Source organism: Triticum urartu, chromosome 3A (assembly GCF_056163025.1).
Source record: "Triticum urartu cultivar PI428250 chromosome 3A, HENAU_Tu73, whole genome shotgun sequence".
Classification (NCBI taxonomy): domain Eukaryota; kingdom Viridiplantae; phylum Streptophyta; class Magnoliopsida; order Poales; family Poaceae; genus Triticum; species Triticum urartu.
The window spans coordinates 510521609-510538910 of NC_141875.1; the positions used below are offsets into that span (position 1 = coordinate 510521609).

General features: G+C 46.0%; 2 protein-coding genes across 2 annotated transcripts; both read left to right on the forward strand.

Moving 5' to 3' along the window:
* On the forward strand, positions 1–3499 carry LOC125544744 (uncharacterized). Its single transcript, XM_048708491.2, has 2 exons — positions 1–496; positions 3032–3499. Exons 1-2 carry the CDS (start codon positions 123–125, stop codon positions 3264–3266), a joined length of 609 nt encoding a protein of 202 aa, XP_048564448.1. The 5' UTR covers positions 1–122; the 3' UTR covers positions 3267–3499.
* A 472-nt stretch (positions 3500–3971) lies between these two features.
* On the forward strand, positions 3972–6503 carry LOC125548605 (uncharacterized). Its single transcript, XM_048712170.2, has 2 exons — positions 3972–4659; positions 6190–6503. Exons 1-2 carry the CDS (start codon positions 4172–4174, stop codon positions 6365–6367), a joined length of 666 nt encoding a protein of 221 aa, XP_048568127.2. The 5' UTR covers positions 3972–4171; the 3' UTR covers positions 6368–6503.
* The last annotated feature ends 10799 nt before the right edge of the window (positions 6504–17302 follow it).

Below are 17302 nucleotides of genomic sequence, written 5' to 3' on the forward strand. Positions count from 1 at the left end.
CCACACTGCACACCACGAGCCGCGTCCGACTGCGAGAGAGAGCTCGGAGAAGGCAACGCCCAATCGCCCACGCTTCCACCTCCCCCTCCACGAGGCAAGGAAGGAAACCCTAGGCAACGACCATGGCGCTGCTCCCGCGCACGGCCCGGCTGGCCCTCCTCTCCGCGTCGCCGCGGACCTACTCCGCCGCCGCCGCGGCGGGCGCCTCGCCCACCCCACCGGCGCCGTACGCGGGCGTGCCTCCGCCGGCGGCGGGGTCCAAGGCGGCCGAGTTCGTCGTCTCCAAGGTGGACGACCTCATGAACTGGGCGCGCCGGGGCTCGATCTGGCCCATGACCTTCGGGCTGGCCTGCTGCGCCGTCGAGATGATGCACGCCGGCGCGGCCCGCTACGACTTCGACCGATTCGGCGTCATCTTCCGCCCGTCCCCGCGCCAGTCCGACTGCATGATTGTCGCCGGCACGCTCACCAACAAGATGGCGCCCGCCCTCCGCAAGTCGGTACCAAACTCCCTCCTCCGTTGCCGCTCAGATTTCCCATGCATGCGCTTAGATCTCGGAAGGGATTTAATTAGAAAGCAATTGAATCGGATAGAAGTTCTGGCTCAAATATTTATTGAATTCGCTGTTTGTGAGGATCTTCTCATCGGCACAGACCACGAATGTGAATGTTATCCACGTTCTAGTGTACAAAGTTCTTGTTCCCCATTTTCGAATTTGATTTCGAAACCCGCCACAAAATGAACACCAGCTCGTACTAACTCCATTTTCCCCATCTATGTATTTGATTTGAAGACCTGCTAGAAACAACACCAACTCTGATCGTTAGAATGCGTGGTTTGCATAACGGGACCACTTCAGGGGATGAAACACAGAAATGCTTACATTCCAGCATCCATATTGCTAAATACCATCAATACATCATGACTACAAGCCTGCCTACTGCATATTGCTAAAACTAGAGCCTGCGATGAACACCATAATTTAAGTAGATTTCAATTGAATCTGAAAGAAGTTCTTGCTCAAACCTTTGTGGGCATCTTCCCGCAGGCACAGACTACTAATGTGATTTCTATGCTCTAATAGTGCACGGAGTTGACGTTCGCCATTTTAAATTTTGATTTGGAAACATGTCACAGAATGAACAACAGCTCGTCCTAAGTCCTTTTTCCTAATCTGTGTATTTGATTTGGAGACCTGTCAGAAACAACACCAACTCTGATCACTGGAATGTTTGGTTTGTGTAAATGGACCACTTCAGAGGATGGAACACAGAAATGCTTATACATTTCAGCATCCCTAGTGCTAAGCACTATCAATACATCATGACTGCAAGCATGTTGTCTGCATATCGCTAAAAGCAGAAGTCTGCGACGAACACCATAATTTAATTGAAGTATCCTCCCTGTATGGCTGAAGAGATTTCACAACATAAGTTGTTTTTATGTTTAGGTTGGGCCAATCCCATGATTAGTTCTTAGGCTCTTAGACTATTGATTACTCAATCTTACAAGTGAAGAAGCATTTGCTGACTTGTTAGATAGAGTGTGAACATAGGTTATTTAGGCTTGCTAAGTTTCAATATCCTATTTCCTGTGATAATGTGCTGCTGTTAATATCCAACATAATTAGTATCAAAAAGGAAGAAAACATGCACAGGCTACTATATATATGCATGAACTTGCTTAGCCAAGAGATTGGAACATAAAGGAATTTAAATCTAACCATTTTTGTAACCAATTGATGTGCTTCTGTGTCACCTTAAGAATTATCACATTGTAAGTAGTTTAGCACATTGACACAGTTGTCAAAGTATAACTTCTCAGAAAACATGCTGTTTCAAACAAAAGCAATTTTACCAAGTGCTAGAAGCTCCCACCCTAGGTGAGGTCTGGGGAAGGGTTACACGAGGCAACTCTTTCCCCTGCACAGTGCAATGCAGAGAGGCTGTGTTGAACCCAGGACCTCTTTACACGAGGCAACTTCCACTGTGCCAGACCTGTCCGTCAAACAAAAGCAATTGTATATAATGATTATATATTTCATGATCAATTTAGTAATATCAATTTGATATTATTCATATTGGTAATTTGTTACATAGTGATGATCAAAAACTGCTTACATTATCGGAGGAAGTATATGATTGTGACATGTGAATGTCTCGGTCTATGTTTTTAAGGCGTCGCCTAGGTGACGCTTAGGCGTAAGAGGGCAATGTCAAGGCGTCGTCCTCGCCTTAGTTTTCTGTCTAAGGCGTCCGAGGGTTGTTGAGGCGTCCAGGGCGTCGCCTAGGCGGAGAAGGCGTCGCTTTGGCCGATTCTGGACGCCCTGGACATGTGTGGGTAGGTCGAGCGTGAATCAGAAACTGGCGGCGCGAGAAAGAGAAATTAGCGGGGATGGAAGAGAAATTGGGCGGGAGAGAGAGGGTAAACAGAGGCGGGAGGAAGAGGGAAACACACCTGGGACACCAATCGAGGGGAAAAGAGAGAGGAGCTCTCTCCTCCCACGCCGCCGGCCCAGATCCGCTCCTCCTCCACCGGCCTCTCCCTCTCCGGCCAAGCTCCTCCTCCGCCGGCCCTTCCCCTCTCCGGCCAAGATCCTCCTCCGCTGGCCCTCCCCCTCTCCGGCCAAGCTCCCCCTCTACTCATGGCTGCCATATTTACCTCGCGCTTTGAGCGCCTAGGCGGTGAGGCGCCCCCCAGCGCCTTAAAGCGCCTGGACGCCTTAAAAACATAGGTCTCGGTTTACATGGAAATGAGTGTGCTGTTGGTTTCATCCCCTAGGAACAAAGCTAGATTTATCTTCCCTCCGTTCCATAATTTGAACTAAAACCACGACTAGAATTATGGAACGGAGGGAATACTTAGCTTCTTAGTATGGCCCATGCTTCTCCTTTTGGAGACGTTTCTGTACTTGAGAAGAATTGGTGAACGTCTTCTGACTGTAGCAATCAATATTCAGGATGGTTTGCTTTAAGGTCACAATCTCATTGTCTTTTTCTAATGCTCATGTTATTGTAACTTCCTCTGCAGGGTTTATGACCAGATGCCCGAGCCTCGATGGGTCATATCGATGGGCAGCTGTGCCAACGGTGGTGGATACTACCACTACTCCTACTCTGTTGTGCGTGGATGCGACCGCATTGTTCCGGTGGATATCTACGTCCCTGGATGCCCCCCAACTGCTGAGGCCCTACTATACGGTGTTCTCCAGCTCCAGAAGAAGATCAACAGGCGCAAGGATTTCCTTCACTGGTGGACCAAGTGAAGCACCGTTTGTTACTGTTCTGGCTTGTTATATTTGTTTTTGATTCTACACTGAAATAAGGACGTTGTGCTCGGACGTGCAAAACTTGCTGTTGTTTGTGCCTGGTTGGATGTATGCCCGGGCTGTGCTGATGAGCATGGACTCGTGTACTTGGTGTTGCTGTAACTGCTTTTGCTCTACATATTGTAATACACCTTTATGACTTCGTTCTTGTATGATGCAAATTTGCTACAGTGTACTTGGTGTTGCTGTAACTGCTTTTGCTCTACATATTGTAATACACCTTTATGACTTCGTTCTTGTATGATGCAAATTTGCTACAGTATATGTGGTAAGCAATTCAAACTATTTTAAAATAAAATTAAAAAAATTGCTACTGTACATGTTTATGTCATCATGATTTGCACACAATTGTTATCTTATCTGCTACAAACTTTCAAGGACTCTAAATCTTGTGCTGCAAGTATTTATTTACCATAGGCGGTTGTAAACTTACCAATCGTACGCTTAATGGGATCTACTCCTTCCGTTTCGAATTACTTGTCTTAGATTTGTCTAGATATGAAAGTATCTAGCACTAAAATGAGTCTCGATACATTCGTATCTAGACAAATCCAAGACAAGTAATTCGGAACGGAGGGAGTACTTGTTTGTTTGTTTTTTTTGCGGGAAACGGGATCTACTTGTGCAAAGCGCCCCTATAGAACACATCCCGTCGGCCCTTACGGCTCTGCCTGCGTTACGCCTTCTAGAATCTCTTCGGCTCCGTCCTCCAAACCCCCTCACCAAGAAAGCAGAGGTGAACCAACCAGCGAAACCGTCATCAAATTGGTCGCGAGTTTGTGCGTACCGATCTACCTCTAACCTTCTCCTCCGCATTGCACCTGCGAACGGCGGGCAGATCCATGGCGGCGCTGGCGTCGAGGATGGCGCTGCAGTCCAGGGCGGCGTTGGCCTCGAGGATGGCGCAGCTGCAGTCCAAGGCGGCCGAGGCGACGAGGTTCGCGGCCAAGCACGGGGGTGCGCTGCAGTCCGAGGCGGCAAGCTTCGCGGCCAAGCACGGGGCCACTCTGCAGTCCAAGGCGTCCGAGGCGGCAAGCTTCGCGGCCAAGCACGGGGGCGCGCTGCAGTCCAAGGCGTCCGAGGCGGCAAGCATCGCGGCCAAGCACGGGGCCACGCTGCAGTCCAAGGCGTCCGAGGCGGCGAGCTTCGCGGCCAAGCAAGGGAGCGCGATGCAGTCCAAGGCGGCCGAGGCGGCGAGCTCCGCGGCCAAGCAAGGGCGCGAGTACCACAAGACGCTCATGGAGAGGAACAGGCAGTACGTCGTCGACCCGCCCACCGTCGAAAAGTGCCAGGAGCTCTCCAAGCAGCTCTTCTACACCCGCCTCGCCAGGTCCGGACGATCCCTAGCCCCTACCATCCATCTCTCCTGTGCTCCTGCATCATAGATTGTTTCCTGATGTTGATCTGCCAGCTGATGTGCCTACTAGCTTGTGATTCAGTTGCAGCTTCCGATTCAGTTGCGATAAGTAGTTAACGTTACGCCTTTGTAGGGTTCATTGGTGCTTGTTTGGTCTGGGTATGCCAATTTCGATTTGTCAGCTTGCGTGCCACGGATGGTGTATTGTGGGTTTTTCTTGTTGCAGCTTGCGAGGTTTAGTGGTCGGATGGGGGAATTGGGGATGCAAAAGGGCTCTAGCTGATGGTTTGCCGTATAGCCATGGACTCTATATAGCTTGGTTTGGGCACCCTGAAATAAAGTTAACTGTTCCTTGTTTGTTTTTATTTTTACTAGTAGCAAGGTTTCAAGAACCAAAATCCAAAAGGGAGTTTCAGGCTTTGTAGCGAAATCCTATTGTCGCCTTGCGTCCAGGCAGCCATGATGCTCTCTCTTGAAAATGGACTACAACAAATTTTACGGCCCGCCTAGTTGTTATCCCTTGTGTGCTGATTTGTATCACTCAAGATATTGAGGATTCAGGTTTTCTAACCAATGTAAATTCTAGCTTGTGTGAGGTTTCAACTAGAGGCTACTTGTGAACACCACCTTAATTAAGAATAGAGTAGGAGTCTTTCATTTCAGATTATCTTTCCTTTTGATTGATCATATGGCTTCTACTGGATGGATGTTCATTAACTATGCGGGGTGTCTTAATGCTGAATGAAATCTGCTTTATTTATAAAATACTTCAGTTGGGTTTGCTGCCTTGTCTATTGGGAATCGCACTGCTTGGTCATGTCAGTTTATATTGAGCTTATATGGAATTATGGATAGCAAATTACATGCATAACTTTGAAGTTCTTATGGTTGGGTGATAATCTTTTACAGTTGGTTGTCACCTCCTAAGTATTAGAGTTAGGAGGTGGCAACATTAGTTTGATCTCGGTCTTTTGTTTCGAACCTGTCCAAGCCCGCAAGGACGTGCAAGATAAACTATGAATTGTTAGAATTTGATTCCTTGATGAAGAAACAATATCGTAAATATGACACAATGTTCATGAGTTCCACTCTGGATTAGACTGTAGGGATCCTGGATTCTTTATGATGTTGGTTTATGCATATTGGTATTCTGGGTTATGTCTGGTTTTTGCATCTGGGTTATTTGTATGTCCATTCCTATTTAACCATTTAACTGTATGACAACTGGTTCGAAACAAAAACAGTTTTGCTAAAGCACATCTAGATATGTCATAAGTATTGCATATCTAACTTCTATGTCATTGATCTTATGTTGAGATTCATGTGGATATTTTTTTTTCTTTTTTTTTCTCTTTCTGCATGATTCTATCATTTAGATGTGCAATAACTAGAGCACATCTAGATGTGCCCTAGGACAATTTAACAGGCGTACTTCATTTATGGTGCTGTAATCACTTATCAGAAGTTTGATATATTTACTGATGGAGGACACGTTTGTTGCAGCATTCCTGGCCGTTACAAGGCTTTCTGGAAAGAGGTTGATGCTGTAAAGCTCTTGCTGAAAAACAGAAAGGACCTGAAGGCTGAGCAAGCCGGGGTTGCCGCATTGTTTGGCATTGAGTTGTATGCATGGCTTCGTGCCGGTGAGTTTATTGGTAGAGGATTTACCCTCACAGGTTGATCGCTGACGTCTAGCATGAGCGCACATTATTAGTCTACATACATTTGCCGTCTAGCTATGAGCGTACATTGTTAGTCTACATTTGCCATCGGATACAGTGTTCGTTGATCGAAAGTTTGTGCTTTTCTAGTTTGTTCTTGCCCCTCTGCTCAGTAAAATGTGTCCTCTTTGTCGATTACTAGTGTGGGATATCCGATAGATTGGAATTCCCTGAGATGGCCGTGTCTTTCTTTCGAGCTCTTTGATAGGTCATGCGCGCGGTGTACTTCACGTGAGCAGTAAAACAGAGATCTGACCAAAGGGAAGCAGGTAGTAACTGAACATATCGTATTTTTTCATTCGAGTATCTATTAAAAATGAGGACAAGCCAACTCCCGGCTAGTTAAACTTAAAGTCGAACTCCCGGCTAGTTAAACTTAAAGTCGATGGTTGGCTTCAGTCACGCTTCCAATGGAGCAACTTGCCAGTTATCATGAAAACATAGTGCTCATATTTTCAAGGGCGCTTATAGGCCCCGGCGCACCGGCCGAACAGTTAGGTCGGTCAAGCCTCAGCCATCCGATATATACTTTTCCAACCGTTTGATTGCTTTATTTTAAAAGTCAAACACACACAGAAAATAAAGGAAAAAAAGGCAGCGTGCGCACATGCCAGATCCCATGCGCTCGCTGGCCGCCCGTGCTTGTCCTCATCTTCCCGTGCTTGCTTGCCACCCTTGCTACCGCGCTCGTCACCCGCGCTCGCCCGTCGCTCGTGCACATCACTTCTTGGTTGCCTCCGCTCGCTACAGCGTGCGCACATGCCAGATCCCGTGCGCTCGCTGGCCGCCCGCGCTTGTCCTCATCTTCCCGTGCTTCCTTGCCACCCTTGCTACCGTGCCCGTCACCCGCGCTCGCCTGCCGCTCGCCCGTCGCTCGTGCACATCACTTCTTGGTTGCCTTCGCTCGCTATGGTTGCAAATCGAACACAGGAGGGTTCCTAGCATGCTGTCATCATGGTTGCAGCGCCCCGTCTCCGGCTCGCCGCCGTTGTCGACTTACACCGCCATGTCTAGCAAGAAAAAGCTACAAAAACTCTAGTGCTGGGTTGAAGCAAAAAAGATTTGTCGCTTCGAACAAAAATAATGACGGTGTCAGCAAAAATCTCAGCAACAGAAAAATTTCAGTAGTCGATTTGTAGCAAACAAATTAGCTAGTTTCAGCAAAAAGAAACGCTGGTTCGGACAAAAAATCATGTTGCTTCGAACAACTTTTTGCTGGTTCCAGCAAATTACATGATGCCGTGATGCGTGTCATGTAATTGAGAACATTGGTTGTAGCAAAAACTCAAACGGTGGTAGCAAAAAAAGTGATGCACTGGTTCCACCAAAACAACATGGTAGCAAAAATATTGATTGGTTCCAGCAAAAACCAAAGATGGTAGTAGCAAAATTGTACGCTGGTTGTACCAAAAACAAATGACATGGTAGCAAAAATTTGGATTGGTTCCATAAAAAAACGAACATGGTGATAGCAAAATAATTGATTGGTTCCAGCAAAAACTGAAGATAGTGGTAGCAAAATTGTACACTGGTTGTACCAAAAAGCAAATGACATGGCAGCAAGAATTTGGTTGGTTCCATCAAAAAACAAACATGGTGGTAGCAAAATCTTACACTAGTTCCAGCAAAAGGCAAGGGCGTCGGCATCAAAAATTGGGGTTGCTTCCAAGAAAAGAAAGGCCGGATCTCCATCACTTGTCGCCGTGGTTGCAACGCCCCAACGCTAGCCGCCACGGCTCTCCATCACTTGTCGCCGCCATCGACATCAAAAGGTGGGTATTGGTTTGAAGCATTGGTCGCTGGTGGGGAGTGAGGGGGCGGGGTGGGGGCAGCCACAGCGGGGAGGCGAGGTGGCCATGGCCGGCGGCACAGCCAGTCACCGGTGGGGGAGGCGCGAGCATCTACAGAGAGAAAGAAAAGGGGAAGAGCGGAGGTTGCGGTGTAGACGAGATGCGCAATGAGCGGATGGCGTTGTCCCTAAAGAGATAAGATAACATGGGAGGTGGTCGTTCGGTGCTGGGCCTACGTGCAGACTAAGCGAGTTGCGGAGCGAGCGGTGCGATCGACCCAATGATTCGGCCGGCGCGCCGTGGGGAAAGGTTTCCCTATTTTCAAATATCAGTCACGCCCATATTCTTGGGATGGGCTTGGCCCTAGCTGGCCACCACTGTTAGCTCCTCCTCGCATCTTCTCCCAGGCTCTCCATCGCTCTTTTTTCTTTTCGCGCATTCTCTTTCCCCGCACGCGCCTTGCTCCGAATTGAGGCGCAAGGACTGCACACCTCACAAGATCGGCATACACGATAGGTGCGGGCGGGCAACTGACTGCGGCTATGAGTGATATATTCTTCGAGCAAGGCCGACACACCCAAATCTCTATCGCCGCTGCAAGCCAGCTCAGCAACGGCGACCGCTGGGAGCTACAAGTGGTGAGAGTCGACGCTGGAGATGACAACCACCTGTGCTACAACGATGACCCACCGGGAACCTGGCGTGCTCCAAGCTGCTGCTGCATGTGCTAAAGATGGCAGACACCCATGTTGTGATGACGACAACCGTATGTTGGTATGCTGCGAGCAGCGGCCGCTACTGCTAGAGATGGCGAGAGCCGATGCTGGAGATGGAGGCAGCTGGTGCTGGTATGCGGCCACAGGGTACCTCGACGGCAACGCGGGATGCTGCAATCGAGCCATCGGGGTGCTACGACGGGCACTAGTGGGAGCTGGAACCATCCATCGAGGGTGCTACGACCCGCGTCGGGCGTTCCTACAAAGGTGACACAGGGGATGCTGCATGCCGGTGCTACAACATGAACCACGGAGAGTTGGAACCAACCTCCGCCTCTACCTGCAACATCACTGCAAAGCCGGGTGCTGCCTAGGCACAACTACAACAAAGCCCGGGGTGTTGGGACGGTGATCGCAGGATGCTGGGATGGCTGCCAAATGTTTGCGACATCGAGGTATCGCCCGTGTTGTGACGCGTGGATGGCTATGCTAGAACCGACAAGCAGAGAAGCTGCAACCAGCGGGTGCTCGTAATGGGACCGCCAATCTGTCGTGTTGCCACGCGCTGAGTGGCCATGATGGAAGCGACAACGGAGAAGTTGCGGGCGGCAGACGAGGAGGCTGCAACTCCTGACGGTGTGAGATACAACCCATTGACAGTCGTGCAACAACCTTTTTAGCAACGAAGATGTGAAGGTGACCGCCGGTGCCGCGAGGAGTGACGATGGGCCACAAGTGCGCAAGCTCTTCAGGCAGGTTCTGCAAGGGCGGCCAAAGCGGTGGCTAGCATTGTGTGTGTTGGGGGGAGGGGGGCTGCGCCGCGCGGGAGGGCGGCAGGGGATGCCAGACATACCAGGGAGGGGGGAGATCACACGAGAGGATCTGACGGTGCGTAAGGTCACCATCTGACGCTACTGTCGGCCGGCGCGTACCACCAGCCTATCTAGTTGTCCGAGATGCGACTAGGAAACAACTCGTTGTAAAACATTTTTTTATTGTGTTCTCCTAATTGCATGGAACATGATGGGCTTAAGATAAGACACTACATACCTACCTAATAAAACTATCCAAATGATAACACCCACACGTGTGTCATGAAGCAATTTCATCCACACATTTTTATGGCAACTTTGGTTACAAGAGGATGACAACTTTAGTTGTGAAGCATGGCAACTTTTTGTTTGGATGGCAAGTTGCAGTTTTTTTGAGATTTGTTTTTTTAGATGGCAACTTTAGTGTAAAAAACGTGTGGGCGGTGTTACTACATGCCACATGTGTGGCAGTTATCGTCGTCCTAAAACTAAGGTAAACATTGGTTGTTTAGCACAATTTATACTACTAGTAAAATATGCAAAAGTATGATTTGATCGAACTAGCCACTATTTCATTAAGGATCACAGTTTATAAACAAGCAGAACAGACGCGATAGAAAAGATGTGTCTGTCGTGGGGGCGTGGGAAAACCATCGTGTCGGTTGGCTAGCAATCCGCACGGGCGGTTTGTACAAGGGAGGATTATCCTTAATTATCAAATTAAATTAATCCTAAAAATCCCCCTAATCCTCGCTTGTCTTTGATACTGATCACCCTTGGAATATTCTCTGATCATCCTTGAAACATTCTTCTCCAAAACCTAGGAAAACGAGAAGAAAATAAACAGCATGCCATGAAAAACTCATTCCAAAAACCCAGTGGGGAAATAAGGAGAAAATGACATACATCGTCCATGCTTGCATTGATATTGCCTCATTAAAAACCTTACACGAGAAACCATTTGGAAAAACTCACAAAGGAAAAGAGTGCAATATTAAAGATCTCATGATCTTAACAAGTTATATTTTAGGAGATTTCTCCCCCTGTATTTTGCAAGTCTCGAAGTCGTCTCATACCAATTCTAGTTATATATTTATGAATCAGAGAACTTGGTAAGGACTTAGTAAACAGATCAGCGAGATTATCGCATGACTGTTTGCAAAATACTTATCTCGCCCTTTTCTTGCAAATCATGGGGATAAAATAATTTAGGAGAAATATGCTTTGTAATATTGCTCTTAATATAACCCGTTTGCATTTGTGCAATACAAGCAACATTATCTGAAGGAAATATGCCCTAGAGGCAATAATAAAGTTATTATTTATATTTCCTTATATCATGATAAATGTTTATTATTCATGCTAGAATTGTATTAACCGTAAACTTAATACATGTGTGAATACATAGACAAACAGATTGTCACTAGTATGCCTCTACTTGACTAGCTCGTTGAATCAATGATGGTTATGTTTCCTAACCATAGACATGAGTTGTCATTTGATTAACAGGATCACATCATTAGAGAATGATGTGATTGACTTGACCCATCCGTTAGCTTAGCACGATGATCGTTTAGTTTGTTGCTATTGCTTTCTTCATGACTTATACATGTCCTATGACTATGAGATTATGCAACTCCCGAATACCAGAGGAACACTTTGTGTGCTACCAAATGTCACAACATAACTGGGTGATTATAAAGGTGCTCTACAGGTGTCTCTGACGGTATTTGTTGAGTTGGCATAGATCAAGATTAGAATTTGTCACTCTGATTGTTGGAGAGGTATCTCTAGGCCCTCTCGGTAATGCACATCACTTTAAGCCTTGCAAGCAATGCAACTAATGAGTTAGTTGCGGGATGATGTATTATGGAATGAGTAAAGAGACTTGCCGGTAACGAGATTGAACTAGGCATTGAGATACCGACGATCGAATCTTGGGCAAGTAACATACCGATGACAAAGGGAACAACATATGTTGTTATGCGGTTTGACCGATAAAGATCTTCGTAGAATATGTAGGAGCCAATATAAGCATCCAGGTTCCGCTATTGGTTATTCACCGGAGACGAGTCTCGGTCATGTCTACATAGTTCTCGAACCCATAGGGTCCGCACGCTTAACGTTCGGTGATGATCGGTAATATGAATTTATGTGTTTTGATGTACCGAAGGTAGTTTGGAGTCTCGGATGAGATCGGGGACATGATGAGGAGTCTCGAAATGGTCGAGACATAAAGATTGATATATTGGACGACTATATTCGGACATCGTAAAGGTTCCGAGTGATTCGGGTATTTTTCGAAGTAACGAAGAGTTATGGGAATTCGCTGGGGAGTATATGGGCCTTATTGGGCTTTAGGGGAAAGAGAGAGGGGAGGCTGCGCCCCCCAAGGCTTAGTCCGAATTGGACTAGGGGGAGGGGCGGCGCCCCTGAAGGAAATATTCCCTAGAGGCAATAATAAAGTTATTATTTATTTCCTTATATCATGATAAATGTTTATTATTCATGCTAGAATTGTATTAACCGGAAACATAATACATGTGTGAATACATAGACAAACAGAGTGTCACTAGTATGCCTCTACTTGACTAGCTCGTTGATCAAAGATGGTTATGTTTCCTAACCATAGACATGAGTTGTCATTTGATTAACGGGATCACATCATTAGGAGAATGATGTGATTGACTTGACTCATTCCATTAGCATAACACTTGATCGTTTAGTTTGTTGCTATTGCTTTCTTCATGACTTATACATGTTCCTATGACTATGAGATTATGCAACTCCCATTTACCGGAGGAACCCCTTGTGTGCTACCAAACGTCACAACGTAACTGGGTGATTATAAAGGTGCTCTACAGGTGTCTCCGAAGGTACTTGTTGGGTTGGCGTATTTCGAGATTAGGATTTGTCACTCCGATTGTCGGAGAGGTATCTCTGGGCCCTCTCGATAATGCACATCACTTAAGCCTTGCAAGCATTGCAACTAATGAGTTAGTTGCAGAATGATGTATTACGGAATGAGTAAAGAGACTTGCCGGTAACAAGATTGAACTAGGTTTTGAGATACTGACGATCGAATCTCGGGCAAGTAACATACCGATGACAAAGGGAACAACGTATGTAGTTATGCGGCCTGACCGATAAAGATCTTCGTAGAATATGTGGGAGCCAATATGAGCATCTAGGTTCCGCCATTGGTTATTGACCGGAGACGTGTCTCGATCATGTCTACATAGTTCTCGAACCCGTAGGGTCCGCACGCTTAACGTTTCGATGACAGTTATATTATGAGTTTATATGTTTTGATGTACCGAAGGTTGTTCGGAGTCCCGTATGTGATCATGGACATGACGAGGAGTCTCGAAATGGTCGAGACATGAAGATTGATATATTGGAAGCCTATGTTTGGATATCGGAAGTGTTCCGCGTGAAATCGGGATTTTTCCGGAGTACCAGGAGGTTACCGGAACCCCCTGAGAGGTTAATGGGCCTTAGTGGGCCTTTACGGAGAAGAGGAGAGGCGGCCAGGGCTGGGCCATGCGCCCCTCCCCCCTACTCCGAATAGAACAAGGGGAGGGGGGCGGCGCCCCCCTTCCTTCCTCTCTCCCTCCTCTTTCCCCCTCCCAAGTCCTAATCCAACTAGGAAAGGGGGGAGTCCTACTCCCGGTGGGAGTAGGACTCCTCCTGGCGCGTCCTCTCTCCTGGCCGGCCGCACCCCCCTTGCTCCTTTATATACGGGGGTAGGGGGGCACCCTAGAGACACAACAATTGATCAGTTGATCTTTTAGCCGTGTGCGGTGCCCCCCTCCACCATAGTCCACCTCGATAATACTGTAGCGGTGCTCAGGCGAAGCCCTGCGCCGGTAGAACATCATCGTCGTCACCACGCTGTCGTGCTGACGAAACTCTCCCTCAACACTCGGCTGGATCGGAGTTCGAGGGACGTCATCGGGCTGAACGTGTGCTGAACTCAGAGGTGCCGTGCATTCGGTACTTGATCGGTCGGATCATGAAGACGTACGACTACATCAATCGCGTTGTGCTAACGCTTCTGCTTTCGGTCTACGAGGGTACGTGGACAACACTCTCCCCTCTCGTTGCTATGCATCACCATGATCTTGCGTGTGCGTAGGAATTTTTTTGAAATTACTACGTTCCCCAACAGTGGCATCCGAGCCTGGTTTTGTGCGTAGATGTAATATGCACGAGTAGAACACAAGTGAGTTGTGGGCGATATAAGTCATACTGCTTACCAGCATGTCATACTTTGGTTCGGCGGTATTGTTGAATGAAGAGGCCCGGACCGACATTACGCGTACGCTTACGGGAGACTGGTTCTACCGACGTGCTTTGCACACAGGTGGCTGGCGGGTGTCAGTTTCTCCAACTTGAGTTGAACCGAGTGTGGCTATGCCCGGTCCTTGAGAAGGTTAAAACATCACTAACTTGACAAACTATCGTTGTGGTTTTGATGCGTAGGTAAGAACGGTTCTTGCTCAGCCCGTAGCAGCCACGTAAAACTTGCAACAACAAAGTAGAGGACGTCTAACTTGTTTTTGCAGGGCATGTCGTGATGTGATATGGTCAAGAGGTGATGATATATAAGTTGTTGTATAAGATGATCATGTTTTGTTGAAGTTATCCGCAACCGGCAGAAGCCTTATGGTTGTCTCTTTATTGCATAAGATGCAAGCGCCAAATAATTGCTTTACTTTATCACTATGCGATAGCAATAGTTGCAAGAGCAATAGTTGCAAGAGCAATAGTTGGCGAGACGATCATGTGACAACACATTGATATAGATCAAGATGATGGAGATCATGGTGTCATGCCGGTGACGATGGAAATCATGACGGTGCTTTGGAGATGGAGATCAAAGGCACAAGATGACGATGGCCATATCATGTCACATATTTTGATTGCATGTGTTGTTTATATTTTATACATCTTATTTTTCTTAGTTCGATGGTAGCTTTATAAGATGATCTCTCACTAATTATCAAGGTACAAGTGTTCTCCCTGAGTATGCACCGTTGCAAAAGTTCTTCGTGCTGAGACACCACGTGATGATCGGGTGTGATAGGCTCTATGTTCAAATACAACGGGTGCAAAACAGTTGCACACGCGGAATACTCAGGTTAAACTTGACAAGCCTAGCATATAACAGATATGGCCTCGGAACACTGAGACCGAAAGGTCGAGCGTGAATCATATAGTAGATATGATCAACATAGTGATGTTCACCATTGAAACTACTCCATCTCACATGATGATCGGACATGGTTTAGTTGATATGGATCACGTGATCACTTAGAGGATTAGAGGGATGTCTATCTAAGTGGGAGTTCTTAAGTAATATGATTAATTGAACTTAAATTTATCATGAACTTAGTCCTGGTAGTATTAGCATATCTATGTTGTAGATCAATAGCTTGCATTTAGCTCCCCTGTTTTATTTTTGATATGTTCCTAGAGAAAACTAAGTTGAAAGATATTAGTAGCAATGATGCGGATTGGATCCGTGATCTGAGGTTTATCCTCATTACTGCACAGAAGAATTGTGTCCTTGATGCACCGCTAGGTGACAAACCAATTGCAGGAGCAGATGCAGATGTTATGAATGTTTGGCTAGCTCAATACGATGACTACTTGATAGTTTAGTACACCATGCTAAAACGGCTTAGAATCGGGACTTCAAAGACGTTTTGAACGTCATGGACCATATGAGATGTTCCAGGAGTTGAAGTTAATATTTCAAGCAAATACCCGAGTTGAGAGATATGAAGTCTCCAACAAGTTCTATAGCTAAAAGATGGAGGAGAATAGCTCAAGCAGTGAGCATGTGCTCAGATTGTCCGGGTACTATAATCACTTGAATCAAGTGGGAGTTAATTTTCCAGATAAAATAGTGATTGACAGAATTCTCTAGTCACCATCACCAAGTTAGTAGAACTTTGTGATGAACTATAATATGCAAGGGATAACGGAAACGATTCCCAAGCTCTTCATGATGCTGAAATTGATGAAGGTAGAAATCAAGAAAAGCATCAAGTGTTGATGGTAAACAAAACCACTAGTTTCAAGTAAAGGGACAAAGGGAAGAAAGGGGAACTTCAAGAAGAACGGCAAGCAAGTTGCTGCTCAAATGAAAAAACCCAAGTCTGGACCTAAGCCTGAAACTGAGTGCTTCTACTGCAAAGGGACTGGTCACTGGAAGCGGAACTACCCCAGGTAATTGGCGGATAAGCAGGATGGCAAAGTGAACATAGTTATATTTGATATACATGTTATTGATGTGTACTTTACTAGTGTTTGTAGCAACCCCTCAGTATTTGATACTAGTTCAGTTGCTAAGAATAGTAACTCGAAACGGGAGTTGTAGAATGAACAGAGACTAGTTAAGGGTGAAGTGACGATGTGTATTGTAAATGGCTCCAAGATTGATATGATCATCATCGCACACTCCCTATGCTTTTGGGATTAGTGTTAAACCTAAAATAAATGTTATTTAGTGTTTGCGTTGAGCATGAATATGATTGGATCATGTTTATTGCAATACGGTTATTCATGTAAGTTAGAGAATAATTGTTGTTCTATTTACATGAATAAAACCTTCTATGGTTATACACCCAATGAAAATGGTTTGTTGGATCTCGATCGTGGTGATACACATTTTCATAATATTGAAGCCAAAAGATGCAAAGTTAATAATGATAGTGCAACTTATTTGTGGCACTGCCGTTTAGGTTATATTGGTGTAAAGTGCATGAAGAAAATCCATGCTGATGGGCTTTTGGAATCACTTGATTATGAATCAGTTGATGCTTGCGAACCATGCCTCATGGGCAAGATGACTAAGACTCCGTTCTCTGGAAAAATAGAGCGAGCAACATATTTGTTGGAAATCATACATACTGATGTATGTGGTCCGATGAATATTGAGGCTCGCGGCAGGTATCATTATTTTCTGATCTTCACAGATGATTTGAGCAGATATGAGTATATCTACTTGATGAAACACAAGTCTGAAACATTTGAAAAGTTCAAAGAATTTCAGAGTGAAGTGGAGAATCATCATAACAAAAAATAAAAGTTAGTAAAATATTTGAGTTACAAGTTTGGCCTTCAGTTAAAACAATGTGAAATAGTTTCCCTACTCACACCACCTGGAACACCAAAGTGTAATGGTGTGTCCGAACATCGTAACCATACTTTATTAGATATGGTGTGATCTATGATGTCTCTTACCAATTTACCACTATCGTTCTGGGGTTATGCATTAGAGACAGCTACATTCACGTTAAATAGGGCACCATCTAAATCCGTTGAGACGACGCCGTATGAACTATGGTTTGGCAAGAAACCTAAGCTGTCATTTCTTAAAGTTTGAGGTTGCAATGCTTATGTGAAAAACTTTCAACCTGATAAGCTCAAACCCAAATCGAAGAAGTGCGTCTTCATAGGATACCCAAAAGAAAATGTTGGGTACACCTTCTATCACAGATCCGAAGGCAAGATATTCATTGCTGAGAATGGATCCTTTCTAGAGAAGGAGTTTCTCTCGAAAGAAG

Bases quoted from the DNA above. Each gene is read 5' to 3' on its own strand.
- LOC125544744 (XM_048708491.2), top strand. From the start codon at position 123: ATGGCGCTGCTCCCGCGCACGGCCCGGCTGGCCCTCCTCTCCGCGTCG. The intron at 497-3,031 runs GTCGGTACCAAA...CTTCCTCTGCAG, and splicing joins ATGGCGCCCGCCCTCCGCAA to GGTTTATGACCAGATGCCCG.
- LOC125548605 (XM_048712170.2), top strand. From the start codon at position 4,172: ATGGCGGCGCTGGCGTCGAGGATGGCGCTGCAGTCCAGGGCGGCGTTG. The intron at 4,660-6,189 runs GTCCGGACGATC...CGTTTGTTGCAG, and splicing joins TTCTACACCCGCCTCGCCAG to CATTCCTGGCCGTTACAAGG.